The sequence below is a fragment of the Mytilus trossulus genome, chromosome 6 (genome assembly GCF_036588685.1).
Source record: "Mytilus trossulus isolate FHL-02 chromosome 6, PNRI_Mtr1.1.1.hap1, whole genome shotgun sequence".
Lineage (NCBI taxonomy): Eukaryota > Metazoa > Mollusca > Bivalvia > Mytilida > Mytilidae > Mytilus > Mytilus trossulus.
Genome location: NC_086378.1, coordinates 12,569,370 through 12,589,408, shown reverse-complemented (window position 1 = coordinate 12,589,408; position 20,039 = coordinate 12,569,370). Strand labels below are relative to the sequence as shown.

The 20,039-nt window shown below is 33.9% G+C and overlaps 1 protein-coding gene across 2 annotated transcripts in view; it reads right to left on the bottom strand.

The window, feature by feature from the left end:
- LOC134720813 (rotatin-like) overlaps window positions 1–20,039 on the bottom strand; it is a 108,391-nt gene that overhangs the window by 88,177 nt on the left and 175 nt on the right. The window contains exons 2-13 of one of the 2 annotated variants that reach the window (XM_063583332.1): window positions 14,904–15,091; window positions 14,063–14,252; window positions 13,054–13,215; window positions 10,263–10,347; window positions 9,429–9,543; window positions 8,961–9,117; window positions 8,399–8,549; window positions 7,607–7,880; window positions 6,952–7,125; window positions 5,343–5,555; window positions 4,392–4,504; window positions 3,101–3,227 (exon numbers count right to left, since the gene is read on the bottom strand). In XM_063583332.1, the coding sequence (XP_063439402.1) occupies window positions 3,101–3,227; window positions 4,392–4,504; window positions 5,343–5,555; window positions 6,952–7,125; window positions 7,607–7,880; window positions 8,399–8,549; window positions 8,961–9,117; window positions 9,429–9,543; window positions 10,263–10,347; window positions 13,054–13,215; window positions 14,063–14,252; window positions 14,904–15,091 (1,949 nt within the window). The remainder of the gene's footprint in view (window positions 1–3,100; window positions 3,228–4,391; window positions 4,505–5,342; window positions 5,556–6,951; window positions 7,126–7,606; window positions 7,881–8,398; window positions 8,550–8,960; window positions 9,118–9,428; window positions 9,544–10,262; window positions 10,348–13,053; window positions 13,216–14,062; window positions 14,253–14,903; window positions 15,092–20,039) is intronic. The other variant, XM_063583333.1, reaches the window with a different exon arrangement.

Genomic DNA, 20,039 nt, shown 5'->3' with positions numbered 1-20,039 from the left:
TGTGCACCTTAACATACCTTTATGACTTGGAAGATGGTACTAACACACCTGATTTGTGCACCTTAACATACCTTGATGACTTGGAAGATGGTACTAACACACCTGAAATTTTGCACCTTAACATACATTTATGACTTGGAAGATGGTACTAACACACCTGATTTGTGCACCTTAACATACCTTTATGACTTGGAAGATGGTACTGTATGTTTGTGCACCTTAACATACCTTTATGACTTGGAAGATGGTACTGTATGTTTGTGCACCTTAACATACCTTTATGACTTGTAAGATGGTACTGTATGTTTGTGCACCTTAACATACCTTTATGACTAGGAAGATTGTACTAACACACTTGATTTATGCACCTTAACATACCTTTATGACTTGGAAGATTGTACTAACACACTTGATTTATGCACCTTAACATACCTTTATGACTAGGAAGATTGTACTAACACACTTGATTTATGCACCTTAACATACCTTGATGACTTGGAAGATGGTACTAACACACCTGATTTGTGCACCTTAACATACCTTGATGACTTGGAAGATTGTACTAACACACTCGATTTATGCACCTTAACATACCTTTATGACTTGGAAGATGGTACTAACACACCTGATTTGTGCACCTTAACATACCTTTATGACTTGGAAGATGGTACTAACACACCTGATTTGTGCACCTTAACATACCTTTATGACTAGGAAGATTGTACTAACACACCTGATTTATGCACCTTAACATACCTTTATAACTTGGAAGATGGTACTGTATGTTTGTGCACCTTAACATACCTTTATGACTTGTAAGATGGTACTGTATGTTTGTGCACCTTAACATACCTTTATGACTTGGAAGATGGTACTGTATGTTTGTGCACCTTAACATACCTTTATGACTTGGAAGATGGTACTGTATGTTTGTGCACCTTAACATACCTTTATGACTTGGAAGATGGTACTGTATGTTTGTGTACCTTAACATACCTTTATGACTTGGAAGATGGTACTGTATGTTTGTGCACCTTAACATACCTTTATGACTTGGAAGATGGTACTGGATGTTTGTGCACCTTAACATACCTTTATGACTTGGAAGATGGTACTGTATGTTTGTGCATCTTAACATACCTTTATAACTTGGAAGATGGTACTGTTTGTGCACCTTAACATACCTTTATGACTTGGAAGATGGTACTGTATGTTTGTGCACCTTAACATACCTTTATAACTTGGAAGATGGTACTGTATGTTTGTGCACCTTAACATACCTTTATGACTTGGAAGATTGTACTGTATGTTTGTGCACCTTAACATACCTTTATGACTTGGAAGATTGTACTGTATGTTTGTGCACCTTAACATACCTTTATGACTTGGAAGATGGTACTGTATGTTTGTGCACCTTAACATACCTTTATGACTTAGAAGATGGTACTGTATGTTTGTGCACCTTAACATACCTTTATGACTTAGAAGATGGTACTGTATGTTTGTGCACCTTAACATACCTTTATGACTTGGAAGATGGTACTGTATGTTTGTGCACCTTAACATACCTTTATGACTTGGAAGATGGTACTGTATGTTTGTGCACCTTAACATACCTTTATGACTTGGAAGATGGTACTGTATGTTTGTGCACCTTAACATACCTTTATGTCTTGGAAGATGGTACTGTATGATTGTGCACCTTAACATACCTTTATAACTTGGAAGATGGTACTGTATGTTTGTGCACCTTAACATACCTTTATGACTTGGAAGATGGTACTGTATGTTTGTGCACCTTAACATACCTTTATGACTTGGAAGATGGTACTGTATGTTTGTGCACCTTAACATACCTTTATAACTTGGAAGATGGTACTGTATGTTTGTGCACCTTAACATACCTTTATGACTTGGAAGATGGTACTGTTTGTGCACCTTAACATACCTTTATGACTTGGAAGATTGTACTGTATGTTTGTGCACCTTAACATACCTTTATGACTTAGAAGATGGTACTGTATGTTTGTGCACCTTAACATACCTTTATGACTTGGAAGATGGTACTGTATGTTTGTGCACCTTAACATACCTTTATGACTTGGAAGATGGTACTGTATGTTTGTGCACCTTAACATACCTTTATGACTTGGAAGATTGTACTGTATGTTTGTGCACCTTAACATACCTTTATGACTTGGAAGATGGTACTGTATGTTTGTGCACCTTAACATACCTTTATGACTTAGAAGATGGTACTGTATGTTTGTGCACCTTAACATACCTTTATGACTTGGAAGATGGTACTGTATGTTTGTGCACCTTAACATACCTTTATGACTTAGAAGATGGTACTGTATGTTTGTGCACCTTAACATACCTTTATAACTTGGAAGATGGTACTGTATGTTTGTGCACCTTAACATACCTTTATGACTTGGAAGATGGTACTGTATGTTTGTGCACCTTAACATACCTTTATGACTTGGAAGATGGTACTGTATGTTTGTGCACCTTAACATACCTTTATGACTTAGAAGATGGTACTGTATGTTTGTGCACCTTAACATACCTTTATGACTTGGAAGATGGTACTGTATGTTTGTGCACCCTAACATACCTTTATGACTTGGAAGATGGTACTGTATGTTTGTGCACCTTAACATACCTTTATGACTTGGAAGATGGTACTGTATGTTTGTGTACCTTAACATACCTTTATGACTTGGAAGATGGTACTGTATGTTTGTGCACCTTAACATACCTTTATGACTTGGAAGATGGTACTGTATGTTTGTGTACCTTAACATACCTTTATGACTTGGAAGATGATACTGTATGTTTGTGCACCTTAACATACCTTTATGACTTGGAAGATGATACTGTATGTTTGTGCACCTTAACATACCTTTATGACTTGGAAGATGGTACTGTATGTTTGTGCACCTTAACATACCTTTATGACTTGGAAGATGATACTGTATGTTTGTGCACCTTAACATACCTTTATGACTTGGAAGATGGTGCTGTATGTTTGTGCACCTTAACATACCTTTATGACTTGGAAGATGGTGCTGTATGTTTGTGCACCTTAACATACCTTTATGACTTGGAAGATGGTACTGTATGTTTGATGTCTAACTTTGGGCAGAGGATGAGCTAAAAACCTCAAAAGAACACTTCTACAGTTTATCTGCAGATCTGTATTTTTTTCTGATCTAGCACACCTGTAATGCACAAAAAGTATAAAATGTGATCAAGTTCTTTCATCAAATTCTTGTTAGGTCAACAAAACTGTGCACTGTTTTATTTTATTTTTATTTTATACAAAAAAGAAGCATTTTTTGTTTAAAACCCATATTTTTTTCAGCCTTCAAATTGAAGCAGGTAGTTTCTTCTTTACAGTAACAGTATTAGAGACACATGTTATGATTTATGATGGTTTAGAGAAACTAGAGGCTCTAAAGAGCCTGTGTTGCTCACCTTGGTCTATGTGAATATTAAACAAAGGACACAGATGGATTCATGACAAAATTATGTTTTGGTGGTGGTGATGTGTTTGTACATCTTACTTTACTGAACATTCTTGCTGCTTACAATAACCTCTATCTATAATGAACTTGGCCCAGTAGTTTCAGAGGAGAAGATTTTTGTAAAAGGTTACTAAGATTTATGGAAAATGGTTAAAATTGACTATAAAGGGCAATAACTCCTAAAGGGGTCAACTGACCATTTCGGTCATGTTGATTTATTTGTAAATCTTACTTTGCTGAACATTTTTGCTGTTTACAGTTTATCTCTATCTATAATAATATTCAAGATAATAACCAAAAACAGCAAAATGTCCTTAAAATTACCAATTCAGGGGCAGCAACCCAACAACAGGTTGTCCGATTCATCTGAAAATTTCAGGGCAGATAGATTTTGACCTGATTAACAATTTTAATCCCTGTCAGATTTGCTCTATATGCTTTGGTTTTTGAGTTATAAGCCAAAATCTGCATTTTACCCCTATGTTCTATTTTTAGCCATGGCGTCCATCGTGGTTGGTTAGCCGGGTCATGGCACACATTTTTAAACTAGATACTCCAATGATGATTGTGTCCAAGTTTGGTTCAATTTGGCCTAGTAGTTTCAGAGGAGAAGATTTTTGTAAAAGTTAACGACGACAGACGACGACGGACGCAAAGTGATGGGAAAAGCTCACTTGGCCCTTCGAGCCAGGTGAGCTAAAAAGAACCTTGCTCATATAAATTTTAAGCCATGCCTTACAGAAGTGCCATTTATGTGTACATTGCAAAGCCTTCACTTTCAAATACTCTATGCATTGCACTATTATGTTAATTTTTTAACACACATTTATTACATGTATAAACAAAACAAGTACTTACACAGATGATGATAATTTTACAAACTCAGATACCAGAGTAAGATGTAGATGGTATGGTAGGCTGTGTATAGATTCATCTGCTAACTTTGCCAGCTCACAACTTCCTTGATAAGCCTGTAATTTATAAAAAAAAAAATTTTACATGTATATATATGTTACAAAATAAACATCTTATAGTGAATGAGGAAAGAATTTCAATTTTTACACCTTGAATTATGAAAATGACAATAATATAAAAACAAATTATATAAAGAAAAAAACCAAATGTGCATCCACTTAAAAAAAATTATACTATCTAAAGCTTAAATAGCCTACTATGAATTCATTTTTTCTTGGATACTGATTTTTCTTAAGAATTGAGAAAAAAATGTTTTTTCAGGGATATTTGATTTGATTGTGTTTCCATATTCTGCATACAAACCTATAAAACATGTGTATTTCATTCAACATTTAAATATGTGGTTTACTTATACACAAGAAATCCATCAAAATTTGCATCCTACAAATCATTAATTGTTTGTTAAAAAAATGCCCTTAGTTTCTCAATTGATGTGTTTCATATTTTAAGTCAGAACCTTTTATAGTTGACTATACAGTATGGATTTTTCTCATGGTTTAAGGATGTATGGTTGTTTATAATTGCTTACATCCACTTCATTTGAGTTTTGATGGATAGTTGTCTCATTGGCAATCATACCACATTTCTTTATATATAGAAATCCTTTAAGTAAAAGATGTCTCATCAATGATTTCATGAAATAAGCTGTTTCAGAAACTAAAGGACTATGGGTAATTTGATTGTTCATACCCCAAAATGAAATAATGTCACTTCATTGGTTGAATTTCCATTGTTTATGATGATCTAATTAATCACAACGTTTTGTGGAACACTTTTGAAAATATTACCCAAAATTCATTAGATTCTGAATTCTATAGAAGCTGTTCCACTTACCTCCTGCTGACAAAGCATTAAGAATTTACATGTTTTCTGCATTGATTGACACACTCTGGAAGCTGAGACGTATACATTGTATTTCTCTCTGTCTACTTGTTCTAAATAAGCCAGCAACTTTATCTGTACATCAGAATAACTTTGAGAAAGTCCCTCGTCAAACACAACTATTCCAATAGCTGATACAAGCTGTGTTGGAAGGATATTTCTTGCCTGAAAAATAAAAATGTACCAGATCAGTGAAAGAAACATTTGTAACCTTAGTAAAATATCCTTGCTATAATAAATGCAATACAATCCTATCTGATCTTCAACGTGCATAACATATTTGCCACTGGATGTTATTTCCCCTATACATACACATTAATTTATATACTTCAATAATTTGCGGTCATATTCATTCAAATGCTGGGAAAGTTATTTTTATAATGTGCAATAAAATGTTAGTCAATGACATTTTTACAAGGATACCAGAAGGGATTGAAATTTATTCACAAGGAAAAAGACTTAACCTTAACTTGAAAAAAAATGAAATTGAAATGAGAGCACTGAAACGTTAATTTCAGAAAAATATGGCAATATCAAAGTGTGTTCATAATCTTTTCTTTATTTGAAATAATAATCTGTAAACTTTGAAATTAAATATATTTATAATGTACTCATTGCCAAAATTGTTCCATAGAACAAAAGATATAATTTATACATGTATCTCTAGCTATTACTAAGCTTTTCTGAATTTGTCATTTCTTATCACAAAATCAAGTTGTCTGTTTCACTTGCCAAAAATTTAACAACAGTAACTCAGCACTTTACAACACCTGGTTATGCCCTAATAGATATTATAAGTTATCTACGTTCATATCCGTAGATATGGATATTTTAACACCCTGAAGTACCCCAGTACACCATGAGGCGTAGCCGAAGGGTGTACATGGTACTGAAGGGTGTTAAAATATCCATATCTACGGATATGAACGTAGATAACGAATTTATCCCCGGTCTTAGTCCGAATCGGGCGAGTTTCATGGAAATTCGGGTACAAAGTGTAACACGAAAACAACGTTTTTTTCATTATCTAAAAAAGTTTTATTGAAATTTGGAAATTTTACATATTTTTTACGGAGTGTAGGGTATACTACCTTTGGTAGAACCCTACAGGTAGTCAAATATATGACGTTTTCAAAACGGAGACAGAGAAATTGGATTGAGTAAAATTTGGCGCTCAATGTTGTGAGCGTTACACCATAGATGGTGTGACGTCAACGTGGGTAATTTGCATAGCTAGGTCAGTAGTCCCATTCCTTGAAAATGTGGCAGTCAAGTGATGCATTTAATGAAATGAGTGTAAATGATCGGCATAATAGGACAAAATTGTTAATGAATTAAATATTTAATCACAAACATCATGGATAATCTACAGAATTCAATATTTCACAAGGAGCAGTCATGGAACTAAGGAAAACTTGCGTGAAGTTCCCCGGGATAATGGTTAGCAACGTCCGGGGATATGGGTTAGCAACACCCAGGGGCTATGGGTTTTGTAACGACGTGCGTTAACCAATCAAAATCCTAGATATATACTAAGCCGGGGATAAAAGTTTTTACTTACCATTTTATATGGAACAAATTCCTGGAGAAGCCTGGCAAGGAAGCAACAGATCCCAATATAAGCCAATCTGTGTTGAATAAGATCGTTACTTTCGTCATCATGGTCACTGTTACTATAGTGGTGGTATACAATTAGATTTCCTAGAATCTCAAAACTCTTAGATAATTTTTCCACCTGAAAAATATGAAAACATGAAATCAGTTCAACAGGAATTAACTTTTCAAATCTTCTGAAATCAGTGAATTAATGTTTTGTTATTTTCTTAAGTTAAGAAAATTATAACTGTACTTATAAACTTTTTGTTATTTTATCAGGATGTGAAAGTGAAGAGAGAAGCTACACATCTTATCTTTTATTTTCTTGTGCATTAAAAATCTTTGTCCTTGAAACCATTTGCAGTTAGATGTTATATTCAAAATAGAAATGAAACATTGAATGCCTCTTGAAAAGTCCTAAAATCGTTTATGAAATTCTATGAAATATCTTTGCAACATAATGATTAGATAAATAGTTGGAAAATTAACCATAAAATTGAGAATGGAAATGGGGAATGTATCAAAGAGACAACAACCCGACCATAGAAAAAACAACAGCAGAAGGTCACCAACATAGCCTTTTCCAATCCCAATAACAATCCTATGTTATTCCTACTTACTATTTCTCTGGCAGGAGAAGACACATCATTCCATACTTCCAATGTAATAACAGATGACAGTATATCCAATATCTGATTTACAAGATATAATAACTGGGTGACAACATTTTCATTGCCAGTCTTCAGAAGTGGCAGAGCTTTATCTAAAACACAGCCACAGAACTGGGGAACTGTCATCTGAACATATTGTAATGACTGCATGTCCTCTAGATCTGTTTCTTCTTGTTGTACAATGTCACCTCCTAAATCTAAACTTGAAGCTCGAGATGTGGATCTGAAACAATTGAAGAATCTTTTGATTAAGTTCACTCTTGCTCTGAATCTATTTCTTTTTGTATCATATCATCTCCAAAACATATTCTATGCCTATAACCTTTTGTAGAAATCTCTTGACTAATGATTAATTGATGTTACTCAATGCTGATTACAGCACTCTAGACTTCTGTGGGTTCATTTTTATAATTCGTTGTATACAGAGTTTGCGAAAAGTGTCAGTCCTCAGGATTTCACCACCAAAATTTTGCATAGGACTGACACAATTTTAGTATTTTTCAATAGATTAAAAGTGAGGACCTGCAGATTTTCTTCAAGGACCACCAGGGGAAAAAAGATTTCGCTAACTCTGTGTATATCAAATTTTGTGGATTTTTGAATTTAAATGTTCAATAAATTGCAAGTTCATTATATAATTATATGTAAACTTTTGGAAAACCATTAAATTAAATTTCCATTAAATGTAAGTTTTCCTAAATCCATGAAAATTGTATTAAACTTATTTTCTGTAAAGCCTACCTGCTAGATGTGGATGAGTCACCATCTCTCCCATCACCTCTGGGTCTTGGATCTGTCCAACCAGCAAACGAGTTCCTGTCTGGAGGTGCAGAATGATTGGATAAGGTACTTGGTGAATTGGAAAACGGTGATGAACTTGCTGAACAGAAATCTGAAAATAAATATTAATGTATGATATGCATCTCTCATTTTATCAGACTATTAGATTATTGACTTCAAAAGATTTTTAAAAAAATGTGATTTTATTTGACATGAAGGAGCAGACCACTGTTTTCACACATCAAAGACATTTTGTTTTTTGCTTTGGAAAACTAATAAAATCAATAAGTTAATATTTTGTGAACAAACTTATGAAATCTTCTATAACTGAACCCTTACAATTTTGTATAATGTGTGTCCAATATTAAGAAGTTTCAAAATGTCTGGTGATTTTGCACATGCCTTTTAAAAATCAGTTACCATTGAACTTAATTCTGTGGAGTTTGAACCACAGACTTCAAGGGATACAGAGTATAAACTAAATTATTTAAAAAAAATAGTTGCCTTTTAAAATACAATGTACCGTAATTCAAACCTTGTTTTGGAGTATATAATGAAGGATCTTGGTAGTATCTCATGCGTGACATTAAACAAGCGGCCAGATCTCCCAGTGTTTTGGCTGCATGTGTAGTTAGCTGTACATTTTGGTTAGATGTTGATCCCAGCAATGCAAGTAAATTCTGTGAAAAAATAGAATCGATATAAATACATAATTCCACATTACAGAATCTAGGGACTATGGGCAATTTCACTATTCTTACCGTAAAATGAAAAAGAAAAAAAAACGTCACATCATTGGATTAATTACCAATGTTTAAAGGAATTTAAACCAATCACAATATTTTGTATGTTTTTGAAAATGTTATCCAACATGTATTAGATTCTGAAAAGCAAATACCAACAGGAAATTACTATCTAACATTTCTTTTGTATAAAGTTTGGCATTGCATTTTCTAATTATATCTGCTGAAATTATTCAATTATTAATTACCTTTACTATATTTGGTCTTTGTAAAAATATCTCAGAAGGAAAATCCCTGAAGACAACATCACTCAAAAATTCACAAGAACTTGCTAATAAATGTGACTCTCTGCTCTGTAAGGATCTAAAATCAATAACTTTATTTTTATTAAAAATACCAACATACAAATTCAGTTAATATATCATTTGCCAATATTCATTTTGTTTTATAAGACATCCCCTGAGTACACACATAGTGTAAATTCAACTTCAACCAAAGAATTGCCATTTAAATGTGTAAACATGTGGTGAAATGTTTGATCTATAAACACAAGTGAAACAAAGTTAATTTAAAAAACTACTACTCTAAATATTGAACAATGCCAAAGAGTAGAAAAATGGAATAAATTGACATGAAAGAGGGGGGATAGGACCTTTACCAGGACACCGGGATCGGGTGTTTTTAAGCTCGGGATTTTGGGATTTACCCGTTCGTGATCCGGGAATTTTTTTTCGAATTTCAGGACCTCGGGAATTCAGGTTTTTTAAGCCTGGGATTTTGGGATTTCATGTCTTTAAGCTCAGGATTTCGGGATCAGGACCCCTCCTACCCTCCCTCATGAAAGTCCACTTTCAAGTAACATTAATCGTCATTCATGTAGGTTGTTTTTGAAATTGGATCTATGTGTATTGTTGGTTACTCTAGTCTTTTTCTAACTTTTCAAAAGGTTAATATTTTTAAAAACGGTTTGATTAAAAATAAATAGCATTTGTTTTTTTTTGTGTTTTAAATTTGAATTACATACTATGCTAATAAAACAAACAAAATCCCTACTGACATGACTGACAGTATACAATACTTACGAGTTTGTAGATAAGATGACATGTCTGTCGGTTGATGTGAGGGCCAACCATGGGAATGTTGTCAAAACAAAACTACTGGCTGTTTCTAAAATGTGAAGATTCAGATATTATGTTAGCAATATTGCATAAGTATGATAAGGAATTAATTGTGTACCTATTTTGAAGTAATAACAGGTTTAACATAGAATACTTCTATCTAATTATTAAATTTAACTTTGCATATGTTTTATTCTTTTCTACTCATTTCTTTCAAATATTTCTATTTCACTTACCAGTTAAAAAAAATTTGTAAGGGTTCCGCGGAACTCAGTGTCTCGCCTACTTTTGCTGTAAATCTCAGGCTCAACAAAAATGAGGAAAAAAATCAATAAAATTATCCCCTTGATACTATCTTATGATTGTAAGAAGCTTCTGTCCAAGTTTGTTAAAAATCTAGGAAAGTTAAATAATGAATGTAATAAATGTTTTGAAAACTTTAACTGCAGACTGTATGTAATGTTAACTGGAAGAAAACCTAAGTCCATTTAAAAGTAAAATACAGAAAAAATGGAGTTATCTTTTTACAAAATTTACTTCTGGATATTATTTTATGATCATAAATAAGCTTCTCAGTCCAAGTTTGGTAAAAACCAAGGATAGTTTAAGAAAGTTATTAAAATTTTAAAAACTTTAACCACAGAGTGAATGTAATGTTTCCCCGCAGAAAAACTAAGTCCATTTAAAAGTAAAATACGGAAAAATGTATATTTTTTTACATAATTTACTTCTGGATACTATCTTATGATCATAAACAAGCTTCAGTCTAAGTTTGGTACAAACCAAGGATAGTTTAAGAAAGTAATTAAAATTTTAAAAACTTTAACCACAGAGTGAATGTAATGTTTCCCCGCAGAAAAACTAAGTCCATTTAAAAGTAAAATACGGAAAAAAATGAATTAATTTTTTTACAAAATTTACTTCTGGATACTATCTTATGATCATAAACAAGCTTCTGTCCAAGTTTGGTACAAACCAAGGATAGTTTAAGAAAGTTATTAAAATTTAAAAAACTTTAACCACAGAGTGAATGTAATGTTTCCCTGCAGAAAAAACTAAGTCCATTTAAAGGTAAAATACTGAAAAATGAAATTTTATTTTTACAAAATTTACTGCTGGATACTATCTTATGATCATAAACAAGCTTCTGTCCACGTTTGGTAGAAATCCAGTGTAGTTTAAGAAAGTTATTATAATTTCAAAAACTTTAACCACAGAGTGAATATTTGTGGACGCCGCCGACGACGACACCGACGACGACGGAAAGTAGGATCGCTTAGTCTCGCTTTTTCGACTAAAGTCGAAGGCTCGACAAAAATGAACTTTACCACATAATTTTTTTTTAACAACTTACAATATATTGCAAGACTAAAGAAATCAAAGGAAGTATAAAAAAAAATATCAGTCATGTAGTTATATCAAATATTAAATAAAGTATGCCAACAAAAAATGGAAGTTTTTAACGACCTTGACTGGCTATACAGCCCTTGCACGGTCGTTAAAGTATGCCAATTGGATGTTGTATCTTTTATATCTGTACTTTTGTAACTCAAAATACTTTTTAAAAGATAAAAGGTTGCAAATTGATAAAATGTACTGTATTTTAACGGAATCTAACCTATAAGTATTCTTCAATGAAAACTTGATTTGAATTTATGTCCACTAGTGCAGTGTATAATCAAATCAATAGGATATGCAACACTTGTTATAAATCTGAAATTTAATACTCGGATACTCGGTCAAGATACTCGAGTACTCACGAGTACTCGGATGAATTTTATACGTCTATTGAAAAGTTCAGATTTTAGGTGGGATGCAGATGTTTTGTTATTACCTTTCATAAACATAAGACAAAGGTACTACAAACATAGCTTGCTCCTATGTTTTTGTGTCATTAAATAATGAATTAATTTACCGGTCTCCGTTACTACAAATAACCTATCATAATAGCAACTATTGTGTGTGTACGTGTTCATGAACCAAATTCAATTAAAACCAGAAATATTTGCATATAAAGTCCCACAAAGTAGACAATATATGTATCATCTGTTCCTAAGGAGATGGTATTTTTTATGATACAACATGTCAATTAATTTGTCAACAACAATAGTGGACTTCAAATTACTGGTGCTTTTTCCTGTTGCTCTGTCTTGCTTTTTGTGTGCTTGTTTTTGCACCATCTTTTGTCTGATTTTTAGATTTTTTTCAGCCATGTACTACTTTTTATGTCCTTTTTGGTCCTTCTTGGTCATTTAGCTCTTCAACTGTTTAGTTCTTTTACATTGATGGCTTTCAAAAATTCAGATTTGAGCTTTCCAGATGAAGGTAAATCTAGAAATTCACTTTGACGCACACAAATTATAAAGAGTTATTTTTTCAAGATGATGTGAACTACATGTAGATAGAAATAAGAAGATGTGGAATGAGCGCCAATGAGACACTCTGACAGCTCTTCATCCAGGTCAAAACAAGTAAACAATTATAGGTCAAAGTATGGCCTTCAACATTGAACCTTGGCTCACACCAAACAGCAAATAATTTGCACAAAAATGAGTAGTGTAAACAAATCAAATAGGAAAACCAACAATATAATCTATATTAAAAACAAGAAACAAGGAACACCTATGAACCACATCAGCAAACAACAACCACTGAACAACAGGTTCCTGAGAGATGCAAACAAATGCAGGGGGTTTAAACATTCCAACAAGCCACAACCTTCACCCTAACCTGAAACACATAATACAATACATACCATTATTTTGTTGATACTGCTGTTGTTGTTGCACTGATTCTATAGCATCTCTGTTAAAATAACCCACATTATCATCCCTGGTACCAGCTATATAGGGTGTGTCTTGGTTGACAGGAGGTAGGGAGGATTGTAGTGTGTCTGTTGTTGTTTCTGCTTTAAACCCTAAAAAACAAACACATTTTTACTCTATTTTTCAAAACTAAGCCATTATTGAGATTTGAAATTTTCCTGTTCCATCAAAATTCAATTTCAGAGAGGAATTTGTATTATGTGCCCAGTAAAAAAAAAATCTGGCCTTTGCAGTGTACTACTGTACAAGGGTTTCTAAATATTTTTTTATTGAATAAAGTATTGTGAGTACCAAAATTCAATTTAATGTTGCTATATTTGCTTGTATGATAGCATTGAAAAATCTATTTAGCCATAAAAATTGAAAGATAATGTATCCCTTTATTACAATAGGAGTTGATATATCTGGCTTCATGTACAGTTAAATTTTTATCCACCAATAAAATCTATTATAACATCAATTATAGAGAGCTACATCAAGGGGGACTATTATGAAGAGACTTCAATAACTAATACTGATAATTAATACAAAGCTTAAGAAGAATAATGTATTCCAATCATTAAAAAAAAATCATTCTCCAACATGGTCATGGTTAAGTGTTGTACCATGGTCTTCATGTGCTTCAATTTGCCATGGTTTAGTGTTGAGTTATAAATGCATAAAACTAGGTGGACTTTTGATTAATATAAAAATGTTGATAGAACTCATCAGTGTTCTCCTCAAATATTTCATATATAATATCCTGGTAAAAAAGGAATTTTGAAATATCATCATGTTTCTTAAAATTATAGCATCACATCCATAACACTATCTATAAGAAAATCAAGTCAGATAGTGTCACATTCAGAAATATAGCATCACATTACCATGATGCTTAATGGTCATAGAGAGAACAGTGACCGTGTCTGTCATGATAAGTCTACTTCAATGAATTTTTACCTGTTTGGTTTTCCTGCTTTTGGTAAATACATTCTGGTGCATGGTCCTGGTGTTTTATTTCTGGCAGTCTCATGGTATTCTCTAATATTTGGTCAACTAGAGGCTGTAAAGAGCTGGAAACATCTTTTCTCAACTGACTCAAGAATTCAATTCCACCAATATCCTGAAGAATTTCAGCAGCAGGGGAATGCTGTTGAGATAAATTATATAAATCAGTATTTTTAAAGACGTTTATTAACTCATTATCCTGGGTTTCAACATTTTTATCTGAATGGTTAAGACTTTTTGAAGAAACTGTCCAGAGCATAAAAACTAATGTTCACTGCATTAATCCTTGGACCATTAAAATAAAGTAAAAATCAGCAACCATGGCCATGCACTACAGTAGGTAAAACCTTGTGACCATTAGTCATGTTAGTTACGTTGTATCTACATGTACAATGTATCAGTGTATAATCTTAATCCGTCTAAAAAAAAATCTGTTCTAATACATGTTCTACCATTGTTGTCAAAATAAACAATCATCCATATGGCTCTGTTGACAGTTGACATTTTTGGCACTTTATAGCTTGCTGTTTGATTTGACATGTTTGAGCCTAGTTGAAAGCTGTTCTTCTACATGTTTTATAGCTTGCTGTTCGGTGTGAGTCTAGGCTCTGTGATGAAGACAGTACCTTGACTTATAATTGTTCACTTTTTACACATTGTGACTTGGATAGAGAATTGTCTCATTTGCACTCATACCACATCTCTTTATATCTATATAAAAATGTATGGCTAGCCTTCATGTCAGACATGATTATATACAGAACTATAATCTTAATTCTCCATAATTTCCTACCTGTGTCAGTCTGAGTAAAAGTTTTAGGACATCTGCATGGCTTGTAGTGTTTGGAAAATTAAACCATTCCACTATTCTAATCAGGAGATGACGCTCATGGATGAGGTCTGCATCACAAATTAATTTATGTTCTAATTTAGACAGTAAATTTTCAAGGGCACGAATTCTGATCTCCTCCAAATCATGACCTGAAAATATATATTTAATCATCTCTACATTATTCAATAAACCTAAGTACACATGCATGTGTATGGTATCACCAGAAAATGAAATACAGAGCTGCTTTCATTATCATGTAAAATCTATTAAGATTAAAGTGTTCAGGTGCTGAAAATTTTCAATCTTCATTTTGAAACTGAAAAACTACTGTTTTATTAACTTAGACTTCTCAGCTTTAAACCATTTCATGTATATATATGACATACATTCATGAAATCCCAAATTGCTTGTAAATGAGAAATAAATCCAAACATATTTGTTGATATGAAAATATGTGAAAAATATATACATTTGTGCATGTGTTAGAAAATGGAAGAATAAATCATCATGATTATGGAAGTAATGTAATTTTCAATATCTTCCATGTGTTTCTCAATTCAGAATGTAATTGATTTTAAACCACATACATTTCAACTCATATTTTAATTCTATTGAATGAAATGTTACATTATTTTTTTCTTGTTAAAACATAGTTTCCTGTCTTGAGATAGTCTTGTTTCTGTGTTGTAACAGACATGGCATATGGCATGAACTTCATTTTTGTGTCTTGACCCTTGTGTAAAAACAGGAATATATATATTGTTATCATTATCATGATTATCAAGAGCTTGTTGAAAACAAGCAAATGTCAGGGTAATCTGTATTCACATGAAATTTGTGTGGTGGGTTTACTTTTATTAAGTATCAAGTAAGCTGCAGAACCACAGCTCTTAGGTCTTTATGATATTGTGGCCTTATTTAATGAATGAAAATTAAAACAAATAGGTATCACATATACAAACAACAACCTCTGAATTACAGGCTCCTGACTTGGGACAGGCACATACATACATAATGTGGCGGGTTAAACATGTTAGCGGGATCCCAACCCTCCCCTAACCTGGGACAGTGGTATAACAGTACAACATAAGAACGAACTATAAAAATCAGTTGAAAAGGCTTAACTAATAAGATGGACAAAAATACAAGTGGATGTGGCTGGGTTCAAGTATGATTTCTAACTGACTGCAATCTATCAATGAAAATAACACTTTATTAATATTGTGCTATTGAAGTACTTTTCTGAAACACTCAAACCAAGCATTTGAAAGTCAAAGTAGTATGTAAACTAGTACCTGAATATTTGAGGAGCTGTACAACAAAAAGGTGATACAAAACAATAATCAAATTCATCTATGGTCAAGTTTGACTGAAGGAGAACATGGAGAAGGAACCTTAGTTTCTTTTCTTTTTTTTTTCTTTATTTGTGTAACCAATGGCATTGAGCATGCTTTGCATTCCAAAACTATTGTACCTGTTTCTAAACCAGTACCCCCTGGCACAGTTAGCCACCTCTCTACATTTTTTACTTTACTAGCACAGCTAATGGGAGGCGGTTAGTTTATACTAGGTAAGAAACACAACTTTTATTGCTAGTAACCAATTTTGTAACTAGAGAGAATAATTTGCCTTCCAAAAAAAAATAACTGTTCAAGCTGTGATTCAAACCTGGGATATATGCACAGTAAGTCATACCTCTAGCAACTGAGCTAAAGGGGTACTACACTACCACAGCTAATAGGTGGACCTTAATCATGTTAATAAGAGCAGTATGATATAAATCATGTCAGTACTATATATAGCTAGTGCATGAACTCATGAGCTATGAAAGAATAGTCTCCATGACTAACAGTTGACAGCAGTGGTTTCAACTCATAGATTAATTATTCAGGGTCAATAACGGCAGTAGCACAGGCTACTTTTAATATCATGATTATTTGATTGTAATTGGATCCCTAAAATTTAGATGAAAAGCTTTTGTCAATCTTTCATATTGTGGCAGGTTGTGCTCCTACATGCATAGATGAAATAGAATACAGAATGCATAGATGAAATTGTAAGTTTTTGCAATGTAAATATGCAGCATCACCAGTCACAGGAAAAATTATCATGGGTCTCATTGGGGTCAAACGTGTCACAGGATATCTGTATCTGTATCTGTAGTGGTACGTGTAGAATCCTATTAAGGCTTTTATACACGGTGGAGAAGAGCGCCGTTGTTATGGGCGGTGTTCTTGTAGAGCGGTCTTAAATGCCTCTACAGAACCTGCATGCACAACTTTATCTGGTAGTTGGTTCCAGTGAATAGTTGTTTCCACAAAAAATGAATGTTTGTACTGTGGTTTGTTGCTATTTGGTACTTTCAGTCCTCTGGTGTTATTGATAACTTGACGTTCGATGATATTGTCAGTTTCACAGTTTAAGTAAGTTTTGGCTTTAATTGTTCGTTTCGGTCTTGCTGGTATGACAAAATTGTCGGCTGGTAGAGCCGGCACCAGACCCTCAACCACCTTGTAAATCAGGATAAGACGGAGGCTGTGTCTTCTTTCCTCTAGCGTCTCCATTTCAAGCTGGCGTCTCATATTAGTTATGGACCCTGTTTCCCGACTCCTGTAGTTTTTCTTTATGAATCGTAAGCCTCTGTTTTGGATACGTTCTAGTTTGTCAATATCCCCTTTCATATATGGGTTCCAGATTGTTGCGCCATATTCCATGGTCGATCTTACAAGGGATATATATGCTACTTTCCTACATGCTTCTGGTACGTTCCTCAAGTTCCTCCGAAGAAAGCCAAAGGTGGCGTTGGCTTTCTTGCTGATGTTATTTATGTGGAAGCTCCATTTCAGATCGTTTGAGATTTGGAGTCCTAAGTAGGGGTTCACTTGTACTTCTTGTAGGATGTGTTTATTTAGCGTGTAGAATTTGTCTGCTTTTTTGTTTATGGATAGAACATAGCACTTTTTGGCGTTGAATCGCATTCCCCATTTGTCGGCCCAGATTTCTAGTTGTTCCAAATCTGTTTGTAGCTTTTGTTGGTCTTGGCTATTTTTAATTGTTCTGTATAGTAGGAAGTCGTCAGCAAATAGTCTTACTGATGATGTTACCCTGTCTGGTAGGTCATTGATGTGGCACAGGAATAGGATTGGTCCTAAGACTGTGCCCTGGGGGACCCCAGAGTCGACTGTTGTTTCGCCACGATGGTTCTCATTGATCTTGCAGTTAGGAAGTTCTTAAGCCATTTGTGTGTATTTCCTTTAATTCCATACTGATCTAATTTATGTAATAATTTGTTGTGTGGTACGGTGTCGAAAGCTTTTGAAAAATCTAATATGCCTACGTCGATTTGATGTCCCTTGTCGTGTTCTTGTAAAAAGTCGTTGATGGTAGTTATGAGTTGGGTTTCACATGAGTATCCTGACCTGAAGCCGTGGTTTAAGTTGGTTAGGATTTTGTTTTTTTCCAGATGTTTAAGAATATGCCTGCATACGATGTGTTCTAGAATTTTGCTGATGACAGATGTTAAGGATACAGGTCTGTAGTTTTCTGCCAGGTGTTTGTCTCCTTTTTTGAAGATACTGGATATGTTTGCGTCTCTCCAGTCTTTTGGTAGTTCACCTGTGTCTAGCGAGCATTGCATTATGATTTGTAGGATGGGTGCTAGTTGTTCAGCACATTCCTTGAGTATGCGGTTTGGGATGTTGTCTGGTCCAGAGGCTTTATTAGGGTTTGTGTTTTTTAATAGTGTTTCCAGCCCCTTTTGGTCGATCGTTAGAGGTGTTATATTGATTTTTGCTCGTATTCTTGTTGTTGGTAGGTTAGTGTCTGATGTTATTGTGAATACGGACTTGAATTGTTCTAGTAGGAGTTTGGCTTTTCCTTTACTGTCACTGACAAGAGTAGTTCCCTTTTTTAATGGTGCTATTCCTCCTGAGTCCTGGCGTTTGGATTTAATGTATTTCCAAAACGGCTTTGTGTCATTGTTGTTTTGGCCCTCAAAGATGTTTTGGTTGACATATTCATATTCTGCTTTCCTCAGTTGTTTCTTGCATTCCTTTTGGAAGGACCTATAGTTTGACCATTTGTTTGTTTTTCTGGCTTGTTTGTATAGCCTCTGTTTTTTCTTTAGCATTTTTCTCTGTTTGTGTTTGATCCATGGGATGTTATTTCTTGATCTTATCTCTTTGTTCGGAATGTTTGTATTCATTGTTATTTGAAGCTGACTTTTGAAGGTGTCCCAAAGTTGATGTACCTCAGCTCCTTGGTGATGTTTTTCTTTGACCTCCTCTAGGGTGTGTTTAAGGTCTGTGGTGATTTGGTCCCATTTCGCCTTCTTGTAGATATAGCATTTTCTTGGTAAGCTTTTTTGATGGTGTACTTTTGTTTCCAGGTCGGTGATTATAATGTCATGGTCTGATATACCTGGTACGTTATTTGATGATTTAACTAGAGTTGGATTCGTAACAAATACAAGATCTAGGAGGTTTCCTTCACGAGTTGGTACAGTGTGTATTTGTGTCAGATTATATGTTTCAGCTATATCAACTAGTCCTTGTTGGATTTCTCTGTCTGGTCCAAGGGCTGTTGCATTGTCCCATATGATGTCAGGGCAGTTGAAATCTCCCGTTAGAATGACATTGGTGTTCCCATTAGTCCTGGCTTTCTCAAGTGACTTTTGCAGTTCATTTAGGTGTTTTTGATCTCTGTGTGACATGTAAAAGGATACAACTAGCAAGTCTTTGTTGTTTTTAATTTTGATCTTTACCCATTCAATTTCTCCATCAGTAATTAAAGATGTTTGTTCGACTGATGTAATGGATTTCTCTACAAGTACAAATACACAAATAGACCAGGGTTTTTTTTAAGCGTGACACGTGAATAATTAAGTGTGAAAATGGGAAATGAAGTCAGTCTGGACGAGGGAAATTACATGTGCTATAAATGCATCAAAAGCAGACGTTCGAATTCTCACTAGACAATAAGCTGGATCCAGGATCAGACTTCCCATTGAGACCCCTTAATCTTGGTCCTGTGTCTATTTTTATCTAATTTTGAGGTGATGCTAAATGATTTTTTATAGATATTCATTTTTTTTAATTT